This window comes from Periplaneta americana, chromosome 7, assembly GCF_040183065.1.
Source record: "Periplaneta americana isolate PAMFEO1 chromosome 7, P.americana_PAMFEO1_priV1, whole genome shotgun sequence".
In the NCBI taxonomy this organism is placed as follows: Eukaryota; Metazoa; Arthropoda; class Insecta; order Blattodea; family Blattidae; genus Periplaneta; species Periplaneta americana.
Genome location: NC_091123.1, coordinates 105,736,978 through 105,758,664, shown reverse-complemented (window position 1 = coordinate 105,758,664; position 21,687 = coordinate 105,736,978). Strand labels below are relative to the sequence as shown.

Sequence of the window (21,687 nt, the reverse complement as noted above, 5' to 3'; positions counted from 1 at the left end):
CTATATTATTCTCACACAGTGATGTTTTAATCATATCATATCATTAGTCGTTACATTTTAAAGTAGTTACTATCGTAGTAAATATGTTCTGCCGTTAATTGAAAAAATGTTCACGCAGACTTACAAAAGTTTCCCGAAGCTCCCCGATTCTGATTTATGTTGTAAGATATTGTCTGACATTTCTGTTTTTAGATTCTAAAAGAAAAAAAAATTGCGCCTTCTTGCGCCTTTTGATAATATACCAAGAAATGCTTGCTACTGAGGGAATAATATGTTAGAACGTAAAAATACTGATAATATGATAATTACAATTACAAGTTTATACTAAATGAAAAATCAAACTGTGATTTTATATTATAAATAATGATTATTAATTCAATCTACAGTTATGAAATATCACTACAAATTAGTATTGTATTCTTTAAAAAGCTATCTTATTTAGGATTTCTTTGTTTCATGATAAGGTGCAAGATGGCATTTAGATGGAGAAGAGAAACATTATATGCGATATTGCAACAAAAATCCGCTACCAGAAAGGAACAATAGACATTTTATTGTATCATATAATAGCAGAAGCGGGAATAGAAAGCTCTGAAGAACAATCGAAAATATTAAAACGAACTGTTTCCCGATTTTCTAGCGAGTTGTTTCGACAATAAGACAGAGCTGGTAGAAAAGGAGATAGATTTCTTCAAGATACCAAATTTGGCTTAGAAGTGAAAAAATTTCTGACATTGATGTCAAATTTCCTTCAGTTTCAAAGAAGGGGAGACCAGACACGGATTTTGAAGAAAATAGTGTGAGGACAAAACGAAGGAAAGGAGAAACTCTAAGAAGTTACGAACTTGTGAAATCATTAACTTTCGCAGCGGAAATGTAATAAGCTTACAGGGAAAGTGGGAACATTGATTCGGCACTATCACAATCGCTAGCTGAGGGGCGGGGGAGACCAAGAAGACCATAAAAAATTCGAAAAGCCTGCACATCAGCATCAACTAGCACCAATTTCTTTGACAGATATATCGATGACAACGCTTTAGCTCTCTTTCTAGAATCTAGTGATGCCAAACATTTTTAGCTTTTACATAGACACGAAGCAAAACAGCTTAATGCCGACATCTACCCATCAAATGTCGACATCTACCTATCATATCAAAACATTTTAACTGCTAAAAAAGATTCTATCCGGAAAATGATGTATCACAAAATGGTGCAGAAGTTAAACTTCAAGATTTAGTAGATTATACAACAGTGGGATTGATGCAAGTAGAAGAACCAGTATCATCCATGACAGATGAAATGAAAAACACCTACAATTTTAATACTATTGTCTAAATGGGGATTCGATGGAATCAGCGGACAGTCACAATATAAACAAAGAGCAGAACGAGAGTATTTTTCAGACTGAGATATATTGTTTACGTCCTTGGAACCAATATTAGCTTTACTTTATTGATGAAAAATCTGAAGAAAGTAGTGTTGTAGCAGAATTCTAAACCTTCTTCTATTCTATTTTGTCGACCAATAAAATTTCAATTTAAAAGAAACAAAAGACTTTGTTAAAGAAGAAGCTTCCAATATGGGTACACAAATAAAAGATCTGAGAAAAACTTCATGTAACAGCAAGGAAAAGCAGGCACAAGTGATTCAACAATTAATCTTAAATATGGTAGATGGCAAAGTGTGCAACGCTATGACCTAAACTTCTTCACAGAACTGTTACGGTTTTGGTGCTAACCCGAAAATTATTAACCATCTGGAGGCTTTGGCTATGAAATCTATAGATACATCAACATTTTGATTTGGTCTTTCGACATTGCATGCTTGGATTCGTTTTTTAAATGTTTGCTTCGCATATCTTAGAGGCTGTAAGTTAAACAATGGCAAGTCAGAGGAAATCATAATAAAGAAGCAGTTGAAAAACGGATAGATTTTAATAGATCACTCCGTCCTAATTCCTTGTGTAGGTAGAATGTGAGCTTGATGTAATATTTTAAAATGAAAAAGTCAATATTCATAGTTTTAAATTAAATGCTGTCTATATGTAATGAAAACTTAATTTTAAAAGGAGGGTCGCGAACTACTGGTTGAGAAACAATGGTCTAATGGGTAATATCATAAAGTCTTTTTGTTTTTTGTGACTTATTTAAGTCAATGTAGTATAAGAAATGTAAACAGTGCATGCCAAGTTAGCTTTAAATATTTTTGGCTGGGTTTTGAGGTGGTCGGTACCACTGTGCATTGACCTGTGTCTTCAGGCTCATCAAAGATATGTTCATTATCAGAAATGTCACAAACACCATCTGAAGATTCTTCTTCATGAAGCTACAGCTAAAACGACTGTATTTTTTTCACTTGACAAGAATTCATATAATGACCTTATGTCCTTCAGTTTCGCGGGTTTCTTTTTTGTTTTTGGGACCAATGGCAATCCATCAGCTAAGTTCTTAGGAAATTTCATCCCCTTGATCAGGAAAGAAAAAGGCACAAATGCCTATAGGCCTACTCTATTGTAAGTTTCTGCTGCCAGAAGACTCCCAAGTATGTGTATTGAACCTCTTGCAATATTTCCGAATAGAAAAACTGGCTCCTTTTGTCTTAGGTTTCTTCTCAAACTTTTCTGAAATGAGCTTCCCCACTGTTTTATTATTCCATTTCATTGAATTAATTCTGAAGTTTGATTGTAGAGGGAATGGAACGGAATTTTCGGGAGGGGGCACTGCGACTTGTTACGATCTATTGCGCTGACCCTCAAGCTAGGCGCATTCCCAAACCCACACCGGCCGACTGCACTAATGTTAGTTGCGTACCCAGGTTTCAAGCAGGCAACTCCGTCGTCCCTGGGCCAGTCCCTCCGTGCGTCGCCAGCTAATGTTCGGGGAATGTTATGGAATGATGACGGAACGGAGAAATATTGACGAAATGATGTACTTGCCTAATATGGGGAAACGGGAGAACCCCCGAGAAGACTCCAACTACGATCTTGTCAACCACAAGTGTCACTATGGATTTTTCAATTAAAAATCCCAGGCCTGACTAGAACTCGAACCTGGATACCTGCGCGACGAGCACCGCAGACGACTTGATTGTAGATGATTGCTTACTTTAAATTTTGTAAATGGATCTACTAACACATTTCATTCTGTTCTAACAGTCAGTGAGGACAGGAATGATGTAATCAGTGTTTATATCATATCAGCTTAGCCAACATGGTGTTACAAAAATCCCTACAACTTCCTCAGTTTTATAGCTATGTTAACAAAATTTTAGTGAAGCATGCTCCACACAGTGTAGAATCGTTTTAAATAATTTGTAGAAAAGCGGAACAAGTGAACCGAGCTCTTTTTCCAGCAAGCTCCTTAACTAGAGATGATCCACTGTTCTGGTCAATAAACGAATCAACGTGGTATTATTGCAAAAGTCAAGATGTGAAACAAAATTTGGAAGATTTCAGGTGTAGCAAAAGGCAGGATGGTTATTGCTGGAGGTACTGTAATACACTACTTGTATGTCATTGTTAACATTAAAAGTCAAACTTATTTAATTTCATTTGCTAATATAACCTACCTCTCATTTCCTCTTCTTTACTACTTTCATTTGCATGTTGATTATTCATTTCTCTGTCTTCACTGCGATTAAATTTTCGTAGATGGGTATTTATGTTGGGGGCAGAAGAAATTTTGGTCAGGAGTGGTAATAATGTTAAATACAATCCTGACGATTGCAAGATGGTATTTGACGAGATGAGGGTGAAAAAAAAAATAGGCTAAACTAGCGCTGAGATAGTTCCCTTCATATGTACTTCGCTTGTACCCCTTCATATACGAATGTGACAGGTTAAGGTTGGTTAATTTAGATTTTTATTATGGCTTGCATATACGATCAACTGAGCCATTGGCGTAGCTCAGTCGGCTAAGGCACTTGCCTGCCGATCCGGATTTGCGCTCGGTCGTGAGTGCGATTCCCGCTTGGGTTTTTTCCGAGGTTTTCTCCAACTCTAAGGCGAATATCGGGTAATCTATGGCGAATCCTCGGCCTCATCTCGCCAAATACTATCTCGCTATCACCAATGCCATCGACGCTAAATAACCTAGTAGTTGATACAACGTCGTTAAATAACCAAGTAAAAAATGATGAACTACATCTCTACAAAAAATTCAACGACTTTTACTTCCGAAATCATTGGAACTACTTCACCGGAAGAACTCCTAGATGCGTAGGTAGTACATTTTTAAGGTTTATTTTTTAAGATCAATTGTTTCAATGTAGCATTTCTAAATAATAAATTCCAATGCTTGTAGTTGACCGGTATTAATAATAATAATATGCTTACATTTAGGTGAATGTTAGGTTAAGAATATTAAGTTACAGTAATTTATATTAAAGGACATTCTGAAGAACTGCTTTCTAAAAATATTAGAATGAAGGCAACTGAACATTTTACGAATTTTCATGGAAATTGACATAAAAAGCTACATCGGGAATGATGCAAAGTACTGTTATTGCAAGTTATCTTGAACTCTCTGAGCGGGGACAGAGGGGCAGAGGGAAGGAAGCGCGTAACGCGGGTGGAGCCAACTGAGTTGTTTGCGTATGCTCCGCAGCATAATCTCTTGTCAAGAAACATAGTACTATTTCCTTCACAGCGTACCAGTAGTGTTGCCATGGAGCAGCAACCACAGGGCAGTAATTATGGTGAAATCACACCACCGCGGAGAAAAAGTAACGCTGTTATCCATAGCCGAGAAAGAGAAATTATCGCAAATATAATAAAATTAAGCGTTGCGAGGAGGAAAAATTAAACAAATAGTTGCTGGAACCTCTTGCTAAGGATATGAGAGAGCGGTTAAATACTCTGGCAAAAGTATTAGTTCCGTGAACAGAATTAAAAATAATAAGAATTACAACCGAATGAACCTCACACTACCGGTACTCCGGGAAAGAATAGGTATGTAATGTTTAGAAATTATTGCTATAATATTTATGTACAATAGTGTGTGTATTGAGAGCGACATAATGAATTACTGTTGCAAGTTATTATTTTCTTATAGTTCTACTAAACATATTATTTCATTCCAGAATTAGACTTGTGTAAAGTTGAAATGGACGACTTCGATCAACATGTTATTCGGGATACAATCGAAGAATTCTATCGTGTTCAGAAAGTAGTACCTACGATTAAGAAGATAATTCCGAATGGATGATGCCATTGGCGAAATAATTAATTTTGGAACAAGAGATGATGGCAGCAATGATAGGGATATGGATTGTGTATAATTGTAAATTAATGTAAATTCAAATAATAAGCCTGTAAAATATTGTTATAAGAATATGTACATATTAGCTGAAGGTGTAAGTCATGCAGGCCTATATAATGTATAGAAGTAGCTGTAGTAACTCCTCCATTGCCGGTCCCCAGCCCGGATGAGAGAGGAGTGTACACACGATTATATTTAAATACTTACTCATTACAGGTTAATTAAAGCTTGCTACGAAACTATGTTCTCCTCTCAAAACCGGAGTATCGAGAGAAGATGATGTCTGTATTGAACCAAGTTCTTATACAGTTGAGAGCCGTAAGGTAAAAGAACCAACGTTTTTTGAAAAGAGTCACGTCACCCGAGGGAGGGACATCCTTGCCGTGTCGTTACGTTGATAAGTACACGCCGTACCGAGCAGTACCAAAGACAGACTTAGGGGATGTAAGGTTCAAGATAACTTGCAATGACAATAGAGAGTAATAACAGTGATCACTACGATCGATGATTGATGTAATTTTCGTGTATCATCAATTATTTTTCATTTATTAAAATTTTCGTACTGTTACAAATTGCATAATTTTGTTTAAAGTCTGTTGAGTCACTAAGCCTATTCCAAAAGCTTTACATTTCCAAAGAAATTGGTCACATCCCATTATCTTTTGGTTCAGTTGCCTTATGAGTGATACCTTATCGGTATCACTTATGAGGCTCAAACCTGTTTTCGGACAGTTGACGGACAACAACAACAACAAATACAACAACAATTTAATTACGATGTCTTTTAATGTCTGTCACTTCGTATAGTTCGAGTGTCCAAATAATACCCAGGCGGAAGATTTTGTGTTGGATATAGGCCTATCTCTTTTACACTCATCAATACTTGTAATGTCAAGTGGTGTTGTCACATTTTTGTTGCAAAGATTATTCCTTGTTACAATTTTCGGTATTGTTATTCCAACATCAATAGACTACATTGATTTCCACCACCACCATTCACAATGAATAAATTTTAAACTATGAGATTACTTTTAATTAAAACTGAAACTTAAATTACTAACCTTTTTTGTCGCCATCAACTCCAGATATGACAACATTGGTTTTTATTCCACGTAGAGTAGATATGAGAATATCAATTACAGTAATTGGTAACGCATCATTGGCAGACATTACGTTAAGTTACTGCTCCTTGTGATTGGAGCAGCATCTGAGAAGGTTTAATCAATAAACAAACTCTTTTCACTTCAAAAGAAAGCGCCTCCTTTGACACTACCTGGAATTCAGTGACGCCAACTTATATGGGCCCGTGGGGCCCGAGCCCACCCAATAACACTGGGCAAAAAAAAAAAAAAAAAAGTTTCATGCACTTCATGAGTCAATTCTTACTAATTTTGGGTTGAGAAAAACGAATATGACGATAAACAATTTTTCTTAGCTCTAGTTTCTGTGATACACAATAGGTGGAAGTATTTCAGTTTAACGGATTAAGAGAAAACGATACATTTTAATTACATATGCCAACAACATTGAAAGTGCATTTAAATTTTTTTTAATGGTAGTTACATTCTATGAGTTCTAAATTTATGGAAGAATACCTGGCAGATGGTTGGGTCTGAAGAGAATCGATCATGTGTGGCTTCATGAGATCGTCGTCTTTTTGCTTTCCTCTTGTAAGTGAGTTCCGGACCATCCCTACTCAAAGACCAGCAGTAATACGCAAGCATTGTTTCATTCCAACGGCCCTGATATCTTTGTTCCATAACAGAAATATCGTGATGGAACCTTCCTCCGTGTTCATCACTGAAAACTCCACAACTAGGAGGGAAAAAGTCTAGGTGGGAGTGGAGAAAATTGATTTTAAGGGACATGTTGCATCCGAGTTGATGGTATTTTTGCAGGAGCACTGTTACCAACTGAGTGTAGTTATCATCTCTTTTGTTGCCTAAAAATCCATGAATAACTCCCTTGAAGGCTTCCCAAACTTCCTTTCCTTTCCCGTCCAAAACTTGGTCAAATGCAGGACCCTTTACAAGTTCTCGAATTTGTGGCCCGACAAAAATACCTTCCTTAACTTTGGTACCACTTAATTTCGGAAATTTCTCTCTTACGCACTTAAAGTCCTGTCCTTCTTGGTTCATACCTGTGACAATTTTTTTTTATCAAACCCAACTTAATATGCAGGGGTGGAAGAAGAACATCTTTTGGGTCTACTAGAGGCTCGGCAACAATATTTTTCTCGCTAGGGTTATGATTTCTTGCAGGCCAGTCTGTTTGAATATAATGTGATTTCCTATCCCTGATGTCCCATATACATAAAAAGCAGCAATAATTTGTGTACCCCAGTTGCATTCCTAAGAGTACAGCAATGACTTTTAGATCACCACAGATTTTCCACTTGCGTTCATGATATTTGATTGAGTCGAAGAGGGCTGTCATATTTGCATAAGTCTCCTTCATGTGAACTCCATGACCAACAGGAATAGAAGGAAGACTGTTGCCATTGTGAAGTAATACAGCTTTCAAACTAAGCTTGGAGGAGTCTATGAATAGCCTCCATTCAGTTGGATCATGGTTCAAATTCAAACATTTCATCAAGCCATTAATGTCGCAGCAAATAAGATTGTTTTTCTTAAAAAAAAAAAAAAAAGAAAAAAGGGAAGCAGATCCCTGTGACGTTGTCTGTACTATGAGACCCTGACATCACGTTCGAGAAGATTCCATTGCTGTAGTCTAGACCCTAGAATTTCTGCCTTCTCCTTTGACAGGTCAAGGTCTCTAATGAGATCACTCAATTCCGCTTGACTCAGTCTGTGCGGTTTATCATCTTTTTTCCTCAAAATCAGGGTCATGGGATGTGGAAGGCTTATTGGGTTCTTCTTCTTGTTCCACACTGTCTTCATTTTTACAAATTTTACACTTTAAAAACACTTCCAAACCAGAAATTCTGCATTAATTACAGCAGAAACAATATGAAATTCACAGTCACAGCAACAATATCTATGTTTGTAACTTACAAACAGCTGAAGAACATTTGTGTTTTGTTATTGACAGGTGTGCCAACTCGCAAAACAAAATTTCCCCCTAATTTCCCCCAAACTGAAAATGTTGACTCTAAAAACTGAAATGTCACTTTATCTTCAAGTCAAGAGCTAATCTGTCATTTTTATGGTGATTTTTTAATTCAGCAGGTGGAAATACATAAGAATTAGCTATTTTTGAGCCCGAAACATTTTCATTGTTGGCCAGTGTAATTTGTCGTATTATTATTATTATTATTATTATTATTATTATTATTATATTATTATTATTAACATTGTCATAATTATCACATCTACTTGCATCACATCTCTACTTGCTTACTTTAAAAATATATGGTTTCACAAAAACATCTCTCTTACATTAAAGAATTCCAACAACAACACAACAGATATTATTACTTATGATGAACTCATTGAAGTATATAAACGTTTAAAAAACGGGAAAGCCCCAGGCGAAGATAATTTAAATTTCGAGCTTTTTAAATACGCTGGAGAAGAATTTACCTATCGATTTTTATATTTCTTAAACAATATATGGGCAGGATTAAACCCCCCAGAAAGTTGGCAAAAAGCCATTGTAGTACCCATTTATAAGAAAGGAAACAAAAAACTATGTGAAAATTACAGGGATATAAGATCTATACAGCCATAATCAAAAATAAACTATCACATCTTTACGAAGACAAAATCACTGAAGAACAGAATGGATTCCGAAAAGGAAGATCATGTTGTGACAGCTATTTCACCATGAAGATTTTAATTGAAAAGCACAGAGAATTTAATATTCCAACCCACTTAGCTTTTATTGATTTCATAAAAGCTTTTGATAGAGTTGATAGAAATAAACTTTTAGAGATTTTACGCTATGATAATGTGCCAAACCAAATCATTCTCTCCATTTATAATTTATATCAACAAAATGAAATTGCCATAAGAACTGAACGCGGAACTACTAGCTGGACTTCCATCAACCAAGGTGTTAGACAAGGGTGCGGTCTTTCCCCTCTGTTGTTTATTATATATATGAACCATATTTTATACATTTGGAGGCAAAGTCATCATGCTGGAATTCAAATTAATCGAAACACAGTTCTCGATACACTAATGTTTGCCGACGATCAGGTTATTATCGCTAAAACAGAGGATGCTTTACAAAGAGCCATTTATAATTTGCAAATAATCGCCTCTGATTTCAATATGGAAATCTCAAAAGAGAAAACAAAAGTCATGGCATTTTCGGGAGAGAACCCAATTCCAAGTAAGATCATGATAAATAATACTTTAATTGAACGTGTTAACTCATTTAACTATTTAGGTTATAACCTCTCTTACATCACTGATGAAGATATGTCAAACAAAATATCTAAATTTATAAAAATCACTGGCGTCATTAATGCCGTCTTCAAATCCTCCCATGTTCAGAAACATTCAAGGCTAAAGGTATATAAAACACTAGCTCGACCGGTCCTCACTTACGGTAGCGAGGCATGGACAATCAGAAAAGCTGATGAGCAAAGGCTGACGACAGCGGAAATGAGGTTCATGAGACGAACAGCGGGATGCTCTTTGCTGGAACACCGTAAAAATGTGGACATATTGCAGGAACTCAAAATGGATCCTATAGTTAATTTTGTTCAACAATATCGACTTCAGTGGAAAAAACATGTCGAAAGGATGGATCGCACTAGATGGCCTAAACAGATTCTTACTTATGTACCAAGAGGAAGGAGGAAATTGGGAAGACCACGAAAGCGCTGGCAAGAGACCGTAACAGATCCTGTAGGGTCTAATACGTGAGGGATATGATGATGATAATTATCACATCGTCGTCTCATTGTAGGTGAATGATTGAAGAATCAGTGAAGACAGATTTTTAAATACGTAGGATAAAGTAAGGAAGCATTGTTGGGCCTTGTATAGAAAAAGTTAGCTAGTTAATATTAACAGTGAACTCATGTTTTTAAATTTTAAAACACACAATGCAGAAATGTAGAAATTGTATCTTTTTTGCGGCAGTCAAAAATTACTGCTAACAAAATTGGTGGAAAAAGGATCACATAGGGCAACAATCTTAATAGGCCTATATTCGTTTCTTATGTTTGTCCTTGTGGCAAACCAGTGTTCGATATTTGTAAACAAATTGTGTCTATCGTAACATACTATTTATTTTAACAATTACTGTAAAATTTAAAATGATCTTGCAAGTATTACCAGCTCTGGCAAGAAGAGAAAATTAGAAACATTGTGTAGAATCCATGATATAATACAGAACCCTTAATTTCTTACTTACAAATGGCTTTTAAGGAACCCGGAGGTTCATTGCCGCACTCTCATAAGCCCGCCATCGGTCCTTATCCTGAGCAAGATTAATCCAGTCTCTATCATCATATCCTACCTTCCTCAAATCCATTTTTATATTATCCTCCCATCTACGTCTCGGCTCCCCAAAGGTCTTTTCCCTCTTAGCTCCAAATAATTTCCTAAGCACCTTATTCTCAAACACTCTTAGCCTCTGTTCCTCAAAGTGAGAGTCCAAGTTTCACAACCATATAGAACAACCGGTAATATAACTGTTTTATAAATTCTAACTTTCAGATTTTATGAGAGCAGACTGAATGACAAAAGCTTCGCAACAGAATAATAACAGGCATTTTCCATATTTATTCTACGTTTAATTTTCTCTCATTTATATCTGTTACTGTTGCTCCAAGATATTTGAACTTTTCCATCTTTTCAAAGAATAAATCTCCAATTTTTGTATTTCCATTTCGTTCTTTGTTCTGGTCACGAGACATAATAATATACTTTGTCTTTTCGGGATTTACTCCCAAACCTATCGTTTTACTTGCTTTAAGTAAAATTTCCGCGTTTTCTCTAATAGTTTATGAATTTTCTCCTAATATATTCACGTCATCCGCATAGGCAAGCAGTTGATGTAAACCGTTCAATTATAAACCCTCTCTGTTATCCTGGACTTTCCTAACGGCATATTTTAGAGCAGCGGTGACCAAAGCGGGTGTCGTGATTAGATCGTGTAATCACAGACATTCAAACGGATACAAGTAGTTTCCTATACATTGCTGTGTGTTTCATTCACATACTGAAGGCAAGCAGTGGCGGTATCATATGCTCTACAAACTCTGCCCCTACAAGCAGTAAGAGGTGGCTTCGTAAAGAATGAGAACTTTTTTGTTGTTCTGTCGATCAAAATGTAATATGTTTACTTTGCTCACCGGTTCATTTAGGAGTATATAGAAACATTAATTGCCACGCTGAATAATGTATTATTATTATTATTATTATTAGCTTACTTATTATTATTAGCCTACTTATTATTATTATTACTATTATTATTATTATTATTATTATTATTATTATTATTATTATTATCATTATTATCATTATTATTACTGACCACAAAGTATGTGTTTCTATAATTCTTCTGTACGTGCATGAATATTGATATTTTTAGATCTTCTCCCTAGATGGATAAAATTATTAGGTTTTATCTCAATTTTAATCTTCGTAATCTTTAGATGAGGGTAACTATTTTATTAGTCATTCATTTAATAATAATATTGTAGAAAAACTGATTCAATATTATGTGCCAATGACTGTTAAACTCCGGGAACTGAGATGTCTTAAATCATAGTCAGAAAGTAAAGATATGATAAATAAATTAAGGAAGTCGGCTACCTAATGGGGTTTGAAATATCTCGTGCTCTAAAGATTTTTAATAGAACAGAATTTCTCAAAAGATAATGATTAAAATAGCTTAAATAATTGTCCATAAGAAATTTTAATTTTGAAAAACTACGAATTTCTCGACCAAGTATCGAGAGAAGAATTTAGAAAGTTCCTGATTATATTCAAGAGGAAGGTTAAAAAAAGAAGTAATCGTATATTATTCACCGGCTCTTGATGACAGCAGTGACAGTACTGATACAGCAAAACTTGAGATTTTTATCCGCGGGATTGATCAAGATGTTAGTACAGGAACCACCACTGTTGTAGTTTTCATGCCAAGTACTTTTCCTCCATCTCCTTCATAGGCTGTCTGTCGCATGTAATCACTGCACTTCGAGTTTTTGTCACCGCTGTTTTAGAGCAAAGTTAAAAAGTAAAGGTGATACTACACGCCTTGCTTTAGCCCGCAGTGAATTGGAAAAGCATCCGACAGAAACTGGCCTATAAGGACTCTGCTGTACGTTTCACTGAGACACATTTTAATTAATCGAACTAGTTTCTTGGAAATAGGCCTACCAAATTTAATAAGAATATTATATGAAACTTCTCTCTTAACCGAGTCATACGTATTTGTGGAATCTATGAATAACTGATGTACTCTACCCTTATACTACCATTTTTTCTCCAATATCTGTCGAATTCAAAAAATCTGATCAATAGTCGACCTATTGCGCCTAAAACCGTACTGATGATCTTCAATAATTTTATCTACATAAGGAGTTAATCTTGTCAAAAGAATATTGGACAAAATGTATGACGTCAACAAAAGTGATATCTATTCCTCGAAAGTTACTGCAGTTAGATTTTTCCCCTTGTTTAAAGATAGGCACAATTATGGGCTCTTTCCATTGTTCTGGTACAATTTCTTTTTCCCAGATAGCAAATATAAATCTCACTAGATAATGCACTTCCAACCTCTTCTATTAATTCTGCTGCAATTTGATCCATAGGTACCCGAAGACTTGTACTTTTTCAGATTTTCTATCGCAATTTGGACTTCAGAAAGTGTGGGTTCGGGTATAAATGGCTCAGCAGATTGTATTTGAATTTCGTTCTAATAATTTCTATTTGGCCTATATAATATTTAGTAGTTGCCCAAAATAGTTTTTCCATCTGTTCAGGATTGAATGAGTGTCCGCACCCTATTGAATAAAAATGTAAGAATTACGGATAATGCTTTTTTTAAAAATAAATTAATATGATGTTTTCAAGTTCAGTCTGCAGGCCTGCCCCGAGAGGGTTTAGACAATAAAATGACTTGTGTTACCTCAATTTTGTATTATTATTATTATTATTATTATTATTATTATTATTATTATTATTATTATTATTATTATTATTATTATTATTAGGTAGGATATGATGGTAGAGACTGGATTAATCTTGCTCAGGATAGGGACCAATGGTGGGCTTATGTGAGGGCGGCAATGAACCTACGGGTTCCTTAAAAGCCAGTAAGTATGTATGTATGTATTATTATTATTATTATTATTATTATTATTATTATTATTATTATTATTATTATTATTATTGTTGTTGTTTGTAAAGTTCACAACTAAATTATTTTGGATAATAATAATGGAGCGTAATATTATCGTGCTTATATGGCATAAAAAACTTAATTATTTCCTGAATTGTGAGATATTAAGTAGGCTATCTGCTGGAATCGTCTTTAATTTGCTCATTGATACAACATGGTTAATGTTTCATGAATATGTATCCAACAAACTTTGAGAATCTACTTTTATTTCATGGTAGAATTTAGAAACATTTTACATTCAAGCAGACTATAACGTGACAGATGTCGGCCCCCACAAATGCATTGTAGCGGCGTTGTCACATTCAGTGTGGTGGCCTTTCATCAAGTAGGCCGTGGGTGAAATAATAAAAATATGCCTATTTTATATGTAGGGTTGACAACGCTGGTTCCAAGAAAGCCTATCAAGTGAGAAGAAAGGAATGAATGAATGGATGGATGCACTGTTTTTTTATTTTTATTTTAGTAGGTTATTTTACGACGCTTTATCAACAGCTTAGGTTATTTAGCGTCTGAATGAGATGAAGGTGAAATGAGTCCGGGGTCCAGCACCGAAAGTTACCCAGCATTTGCTCATCTTGGGTTGAGGGAAAACTCTGGAAAAAACCTCAACCAGATAACTTGCCCTGACCGGGGAATCGAACCCGGGCCACCTGGTTTCGCGGCCAGATGCGCTGACCGTTACTCCACAGGTGTGGACGATGCACTGTTGACTGTACTTTGAAAGCTAGACTACTCTGGTATCAAATATTATTTCTTATATTCCATTAAGGATTAAAATAAATAAGAATGTGGAAACGGAAAAAGAAATAACACGTAAATAAACGGAAACATAAGTACTTGAATGAAAAATCAAATTTTAAATACTCGTAGTCGCGCGGCCTTTTCAGGCACGAGGCCCTAGAGTCTACTACGAGTATAGGCCTAGGCCTAGGCCTATTCATAGACTTACTATATAACCGCTAGACCGCTCACTGGCGCTAGTGTTATGTTCCCAAATAGAACAGTCGACGAGCGGCCATTTGTTTGGTATGATTCTTTCGTGTGCTGCTTTTTATTGCAGCAATGCACACGGATGTAACGATAAAGAAGGAAGGAACGTTATATTTCACTGGTTAGTTAATCCTTAATTTCTACGACGATTTTTTCTCCATATTATGTTACAGAAGACTAACTATTGTACTTGCCATGTGACTCTTTATGCTTCAAGTTTCCTCTGAGTAAAGATTCCCTTAACCGAAAGCGGATAGGTGCAATCCGCAGAGAGAATTTTTATCCTACATTGAATCATTCAGTATGTTCAACTCATTTCGAAGATAGTATTTACCTTTCAAACTACGTTATTATACACTGTTATTGTCCTTCACTCACTCTATATCATTATTTTCTTCAAACAGCTGTTGTTTCAGTGCATACATGAATAATAAAATTATTCACCGAACTTAAACATATAGAAACTGCATAAATTATAAATAAATAAATATATATATATATATATATATATATATATATATATATAAACTGATTGAAAGTAATTCCTGTCTTAGTTACGGATTAACGAAATATTTTCTTATGCTATTGCTGCTGCTACTGCTATTATTATTACTACTACTATTCCTGCTACTGCTGCTACTACTTTTTTGACTTCATACAGCAATTTAACCTACAGATTGAATTAAAAAGTTTACATATTAATTCTTTTATTAACCGTGGTTATGAATGTTCACATTCAGAGTTCCTATGAAAATGATGCAAGTCTGAACACAGTACCTATGCCTGGCAGCCAGGGTTGTCGGGTATCCCAATTTAGGCGGGATTCTCTCAATTTCCTGGTTGAGTCCCGATTAAAGGGAGTCGGGATTGACAAAAATTCCGATTTTACAGATATTAGCCTTGAACATATTTAAACAAATTAGTCTGTATTTCCTATTATCCGATATGGTAACATTGTAAACACAGAGATAACCTGCGGATATTTAGTCAGTCTATGAGGTAGCCCAGGTGATTGCCGTAAGGCAACTAAACTTCGCAAAATAATACTTCTTCTAGTTCTACCATATTGTTGATTATTCCATTCCGGTCCCTAGTCGCTGTTCTCGCAATTAGTAAACATTGTGTATTTCAAGTGCGTGACTGGCAAGAAAGACAGCGTTTTGATATCGTACTTTACACTAATAACAGAGATATACAATTGCTGCGTTTTATAATTTAGTGAACTATGTTTAAACATGGATTTATCGTCAGATAGTGAAATTGTTGCAGTACCGGTTCCAAAATTAATTTATTAGCAAATTGTTAAAACATAGGCTATTCGCGGTTAGTAAAAGAAAAAATGATTGTAGTGTTCACTGTATTGTGTGTCCTTCGTATTTTAGTGTTTCTCACGGAGGCGAATAGACCTATTACATTAAAAAGCACGTGAACACTGTGCAGAAAACTGCTATAAATCTTGTGATAGGCTAATTTTTTTTATAAGTCTAATGTCTTAGGTTAGCTTCTGATATCCCGACTTCCCTCGCAGAAAACCTAGCAACTCTGCTGACAGTAGAGACACGGTATTAAAGGTATCGCAAAGGAAGTATTGTTCCTTTAAATAAAAACATTTAGCTTTCGGATACGCAATACAACACGTATTCAAATAGTGGTTTCGAAATCCTGCGCGTTTTCTACCTAACAAATGGCGGCTTTCTGCTGCTTCAATTTGGGAACATATTTCTCACTTCTCCGCTACGCCGTGGTAGGGGCTCGGGCCTATTTTGCCTTATGTAGCGCCACCTCTGATCTGACTCGAGAAAAGTATCCTCATTCTTTGTGTCCAAGCAGCCACCCCTGCAGCGGTAAATTAACTGGCTGTATGTTATTTTATCAGGAAGACATCCCACATACATTCGCAAAGGTAAAGTTGTTTTTTCGTGGCATGTATTATTTCTTCTCATGAGCTCATGGCCTTGCCAGGTTTGTTTCAGCTCTTGTATTTGAAAGTTTAACGCGCGCGTAAATGTACACATGTTTAATAGAGTGTACATATACATTAACTTCTTATTTACTGCATTCAGAATATAGTCCTACTAGTGATAAGTATATATAGTGTACTAATCCTACATCATAGTGTATATTATATTATGTATAATCATTATAGTGCTATTATACAAATACTTAGGTACAAGTGCATTGAAAATGTTGATAAATGTGTGCGAGATATATGTCCAAAAAATAACACGGTTTATAATTTATTAGAAATGTCATTTTGTAGACTTAAATATGAGGATAAAAATATGTTTTAAATTCTGGACGATCTACAGTTCTATTTGTTCTTTGTTTTTAAAAAGTGCTAAGAAAATAGAGAAGTTGTATAAAGTAACTTTAACAAATTCTTCCGATGAAAGATGCTTTTCTGTTTGAAAATATTGCAAATTTCATTCGGAATGCTACATCACTAAAAGAGAGGAGGATTGACTTGGTATGTAAGAAATTGGATGAGTCCTAAAATGAATTAATTTTCCTGTTTGCATGTGTCCTAGAATTAGTAAAATTGTACGTAGTTTACGAATAATAGGCCTACTCATATATTCGTAAATTTGTTCATGGAGTTGTGTATGTGAACAGCACTTCACCTATTTTTTTTTTTTACGGCGAGCCGCTACTGATGTATCCTGAAAGCCATGTTCCCAAGGCGCGTGACTTGGCGAGCCTGGTCTGAAGTTTGTCATATCTCGCGGTGAGAATGTAAAGATTCGTTATTGCGCGAGGTGATTCCGGGTGGCTCGAACCTTCCCATGAAATGTCGGTATAAATGCTCGGACACCAAAGGCTTGTGGATCGACGGATGACAAGCCTGAGTGAGGCTCGTGCACTCGTTCCCAAGGCCTGTTTCAGATTGTGTCCAACCGTCCAACACAACATATTGTAATTAAGACTTATTTTTTAGTATGGCCATAAAAATACACAGAACAACAAATAACATATTAATACCACACAATTATACAATAGACTTTATGATTCAGTTTGTTACTTCATACTTAATCTTAAACCAGTCATATTTTTCTGAAGATGAAATTGTTTTATATCAGATAACCATGAAATTGGAGGCATGACATGTCTTTAATGAACCATTAGAATTGCTCTAATGGATTCAATTTTTAGCCTATTCCTGTCATCTGTGCATTCATGAAATAGAACTGGGGAATATTTAGTAATTCTGAATATTGCTCACTATTTTTACAAGAACTGAAAAATTCCACCCATTTATCACTAGCTAGTTCTTTCATTAAATTATTGTCAGAGTCAGATTCATTTAGTTTTTCTTTCACAAACTTTATTAAACACAGTGATGGATTCAATGCTACTGAGTCATCAACTTTGTAACTATGCTTCAACAGAGGAAAAGAAATAAATTTCTTCGTGCACGCTTCCTGAAGACCCTACAGTGAAATTTTAAAATCAATCTTAAAATTCAGGACTTTGCCGATTTATTGAAAATCGGGTTAGACACTTCTCCATGCACTAAAATTAAGGAAAATCCCGCTTTTTCAGGACATATGGCAACTTTATCCATACCTCTATTTTCATTGTTGCGATTATCGTACACAAGGTTTATTACAAACCTGTTGGCAGTCTGTTATTATTGAAGGGGTTCACCGAGTTAGATTTATAGTTTTATTCTGTGTGTACCAAGCAGTTTATAATATTTTAGCTTGCTTTATTTTCCTTTCCTTTCATTTGTTTTAGTGAAAGATGTTAAAGTTACATTCTTCTTAAAGTTGGACGAAAAGGTGGTTAAAAACGACAAACTTATCTGCACTGGACAGTAAGCATTTCCCATACTCTATTACGTTCGACTCACCTGCAAAACAGATGTGTCCCACTGCCTGTGTGAAGTCGTGGCTGTTTGTGAAAGTCGTACCATTATCTTTATCAACAAGGTCCTCAATGACGACGTCTGCAGACTCTAGTGGGCTCATTCCAAACATACCCCAGAAGAGAGTCTTCAATGTCATGCGAACATTAACGAAAGAGCTGACCTGTTGCACCTTCGATCCCATGGCTTTGTTTTCCTGAATCATGCCATCATAATATTGGAGGAACCTGCAAAGCCCTATGAAAACAAAAGTGGCAAATGCACAAGCATACCGATATAGTGATTGCAAGCATTTTTAATATTTCATATGCCTATTTCCCAGACATGAAACTAAAAATAAAAAAGTGGAAGTTGAAATTCTGAGTATATATTAACCAATTAAAATATACACGGCATTAAAAGAATCTGTGAATTGCTAAGAAAAACTGTGAATTAAATCAATACATACAATAGTCATAAATATGAGTAAACTGAGTTGGAAGTATTCTGAAACAAATTTTAGCTGAATTTGCAATATTTTGTATTGTGGAGAGGAAGAGAGCGACGGAGAGAGAGAGAGAGAGAGCGACAGAGAGGGAGAGAGAAAAGGAAGAGAGGGACAGACAGACAGGCAGAGACAGAGAGAGATAGCGAGGAAGGGTGGGAAGGACGAAGGGAGAGAAACGTACGGAACGGGAAGGAGAGAGTGAGAGAGAGAGAGAGAATTAACTACCCCAGTAAATATTCCCTGTTAGCATTGCCCTTGGAATGGACATAATGGACTTTTGGCACAAAACATTCTCCAGCAGATATTCATTTCACAAAATATTCTTCAGCATGAGTTTGGACAAGTATGTAACGTTTATAGTGAATAAATTGCAAAAGAGATTCTGTATTTAATAGTGTGTCAAATCTTAGTTTGAAATGTAATATTTCATAATCTCAACAAATGAGTCATAAATTACAGTGAAGGACTTGATTATTTAATGTTATAATTATTTTCTACTATATCATAATGGACAAATCTCTTAATAGCTATTTGTTAAAAGGGCTAAAGTTACATTTTTTTCTTCCGAAAATCACTTTCTTAGCTTATAATGTTCTTTGAACATAGAGACATTGATTTATGTTAGAAGAACCGACAAATGTCCACCGTAAGGGCAACTAGACGGCATTCAATATCGCGATTTTTGTTAAAAGGGCAGAAGTGTAGGACGTGCCCTTTTAACAAACAACATTATGCACTTGGAAAATGTTGGCTAAACTCCATCAATTAAGTTATTTCAGTTAAAGCTAATAATAAGACTTGTGGTCATTGTTGCAGTGCATATGTTTCAGTCAACACATAGCTTTATAAGATGTATAGGATACAGATGCCTCAAACTAGCAAGCTGTCTCGTTCGCGCAGGCGCATAGAGCACTTCTCCCCTACCACTGCCCGCCTACTGCTGTGCACTGTGGACTAGAACGGTACAGCTCAGTTCTAATAACAGTTGAGAAGGCTGCATAGGGAGGGTACATCTTGAATACATTGTCAAGAGGTCAACTTTTCAGATAATATGACTATACCTGGGTATCGGAGCCTAGGTAGGTCCCCTCCGTTAGCTCTACTACTTCCCCTATCCAGGCAGCTTCCTAGTTTGAGGCATCTGTACATGCTATTATGTTTAATATTTCATTACAATGAATTATAATAGTGAAGTAGACACTGTAGTTAATACTAATATAAAAATGCAAGGAGCTTGCAAATCCAGGTATCTACACATATAAATTATGCTTCCAAAAGAGCAGCAGCTGCAGAACTAACTATTCATGTCTGATGCAAAATCTATCAGAGGCCACAGTTTGAGCCTTGTGACAAATTATTAAACGAGCTCTACAAAAGCAGGATCGAATTTACAGCATATGGTAATTGATTTAAATCATTATTTTTAGCAATTCTTCGCTCAAATTTGCCATTGTGGAAGTGCAACAAACTCGTCGAAATTTATAATTTTAAAGTCTGACAGAAATATTATAAGAAAAATCTGTGGAGAAAGGTAATTCCGAGCGCCGTAAGAAGGTGTTCCTTTGCTATCGGTAATTTGTACCACTTTATTTATGACAAGGAGCATCCAGAAGTTGTTATTGCCTTAACATTCATCACTGGGTTTACCATTCACAATATTTGTTTTGCGTCATAATTATTGAACTGTCTAGTATTATTGCATATCCAGAAGAAAAACTTTGACTTAGAAAGCAAAAGCTTAATGACGCAAAGAAAGTAAAATCATACATTGAGGATAATATTAAATATTTTATGAGCAGATTGAGCAGTAAATCTTATTTTTCATACAAAACTAATTTTTATTATATTTAAACAAAAAAATCTCTGTTAAAATATATTATTTGTTAAAAGGGCATATGTCCAGCTAATTTAAGTGCCCCTAGTAAGGACATAATTGATTTAATTTCCAAATACGCTTCTCACGCATGTGAGTTAAGTATAACTTCTTAATCTGAATGATTCAGAAAATTAATAAACTTAAATGATTCAGCAGGAAATAATTTTTTGTTTCTCCTGTAAAATTTGTCTTTCTGGACTTCGGCCCTTTTAACAAACAGCTATTCCTTTGTCAAGAGCCATCTGTAAGCTCACGGGTAGCAAGTTGAACTTGTGTTCCATGGCTGCACTCAGGTGTGGACTAAAATCTTTAGGTCTATGAACTGAACACTTGGTTAGTTTTCCCCTAGATTTTCCCCAACTTTAAAGCTTTGGTTTTTAGCAACCACACAATGATGCCTGAGTGAGTGTGGTGCGGCACAATGTGAAACAAAAGATTGACGTGTGCGTGGCGCGCACTCTCATGGTATTTAAGAGGCAGTCATTGTGTGCATCTCGCTAGAAGTATCATGGAATTCGTACGTCATGGATCCAGTTGTGGTTGCTTGGAAAGGAGGATGATAATGATTTAAGATTACTGGCTTATTGTTAGACTGAGGGTGCTGCAAATATGATACATATGATATATGATCATATAAGTAGAATACATTTCCAGGCATTTTCCCTGACAATCCTGTCCTGTACGAATTCTTGCTAACATCATAAATAACAGGAAAACTACGCACACAAGCTATAATTTCTCTTTGGAACTCATGAGTCATGATACAACGACGAATACTGTAGGCGTACAGTATAAGAATAATACTGTACAAAAACTCCAACCTGTTTTAAGGGTATGGATGTATCATTACTAGAGGGTTGGCAGCAGGGGCGGCTTTCGAAGAGGG

The 21,687-nt window shown here is 35.6% G+C and overlaps 1 protein-coding gene across 1 annotated transcript in view; it reads right to left on the bottom strand.

Moving 5' to 3' along the window:
* The window catches only part of LOC138702780 (short transient receptor potential channel 5-like), a 190,225-nt gene that overhangs the window by 45,507 nt on the left and 123,031 nt on the right, over positions 1-21,687 (bottom strand). The window contains exon 11 of the mRNA XM_069830080.1: positions 18,424-18,675. Coding sequence (XP_069686181.1) covers positions 18,424-18,675 — 252 coding nt within the window. The remainder of the gene's footprint in view (positions 1-18,423; positions 18,676-21,687) is intronic.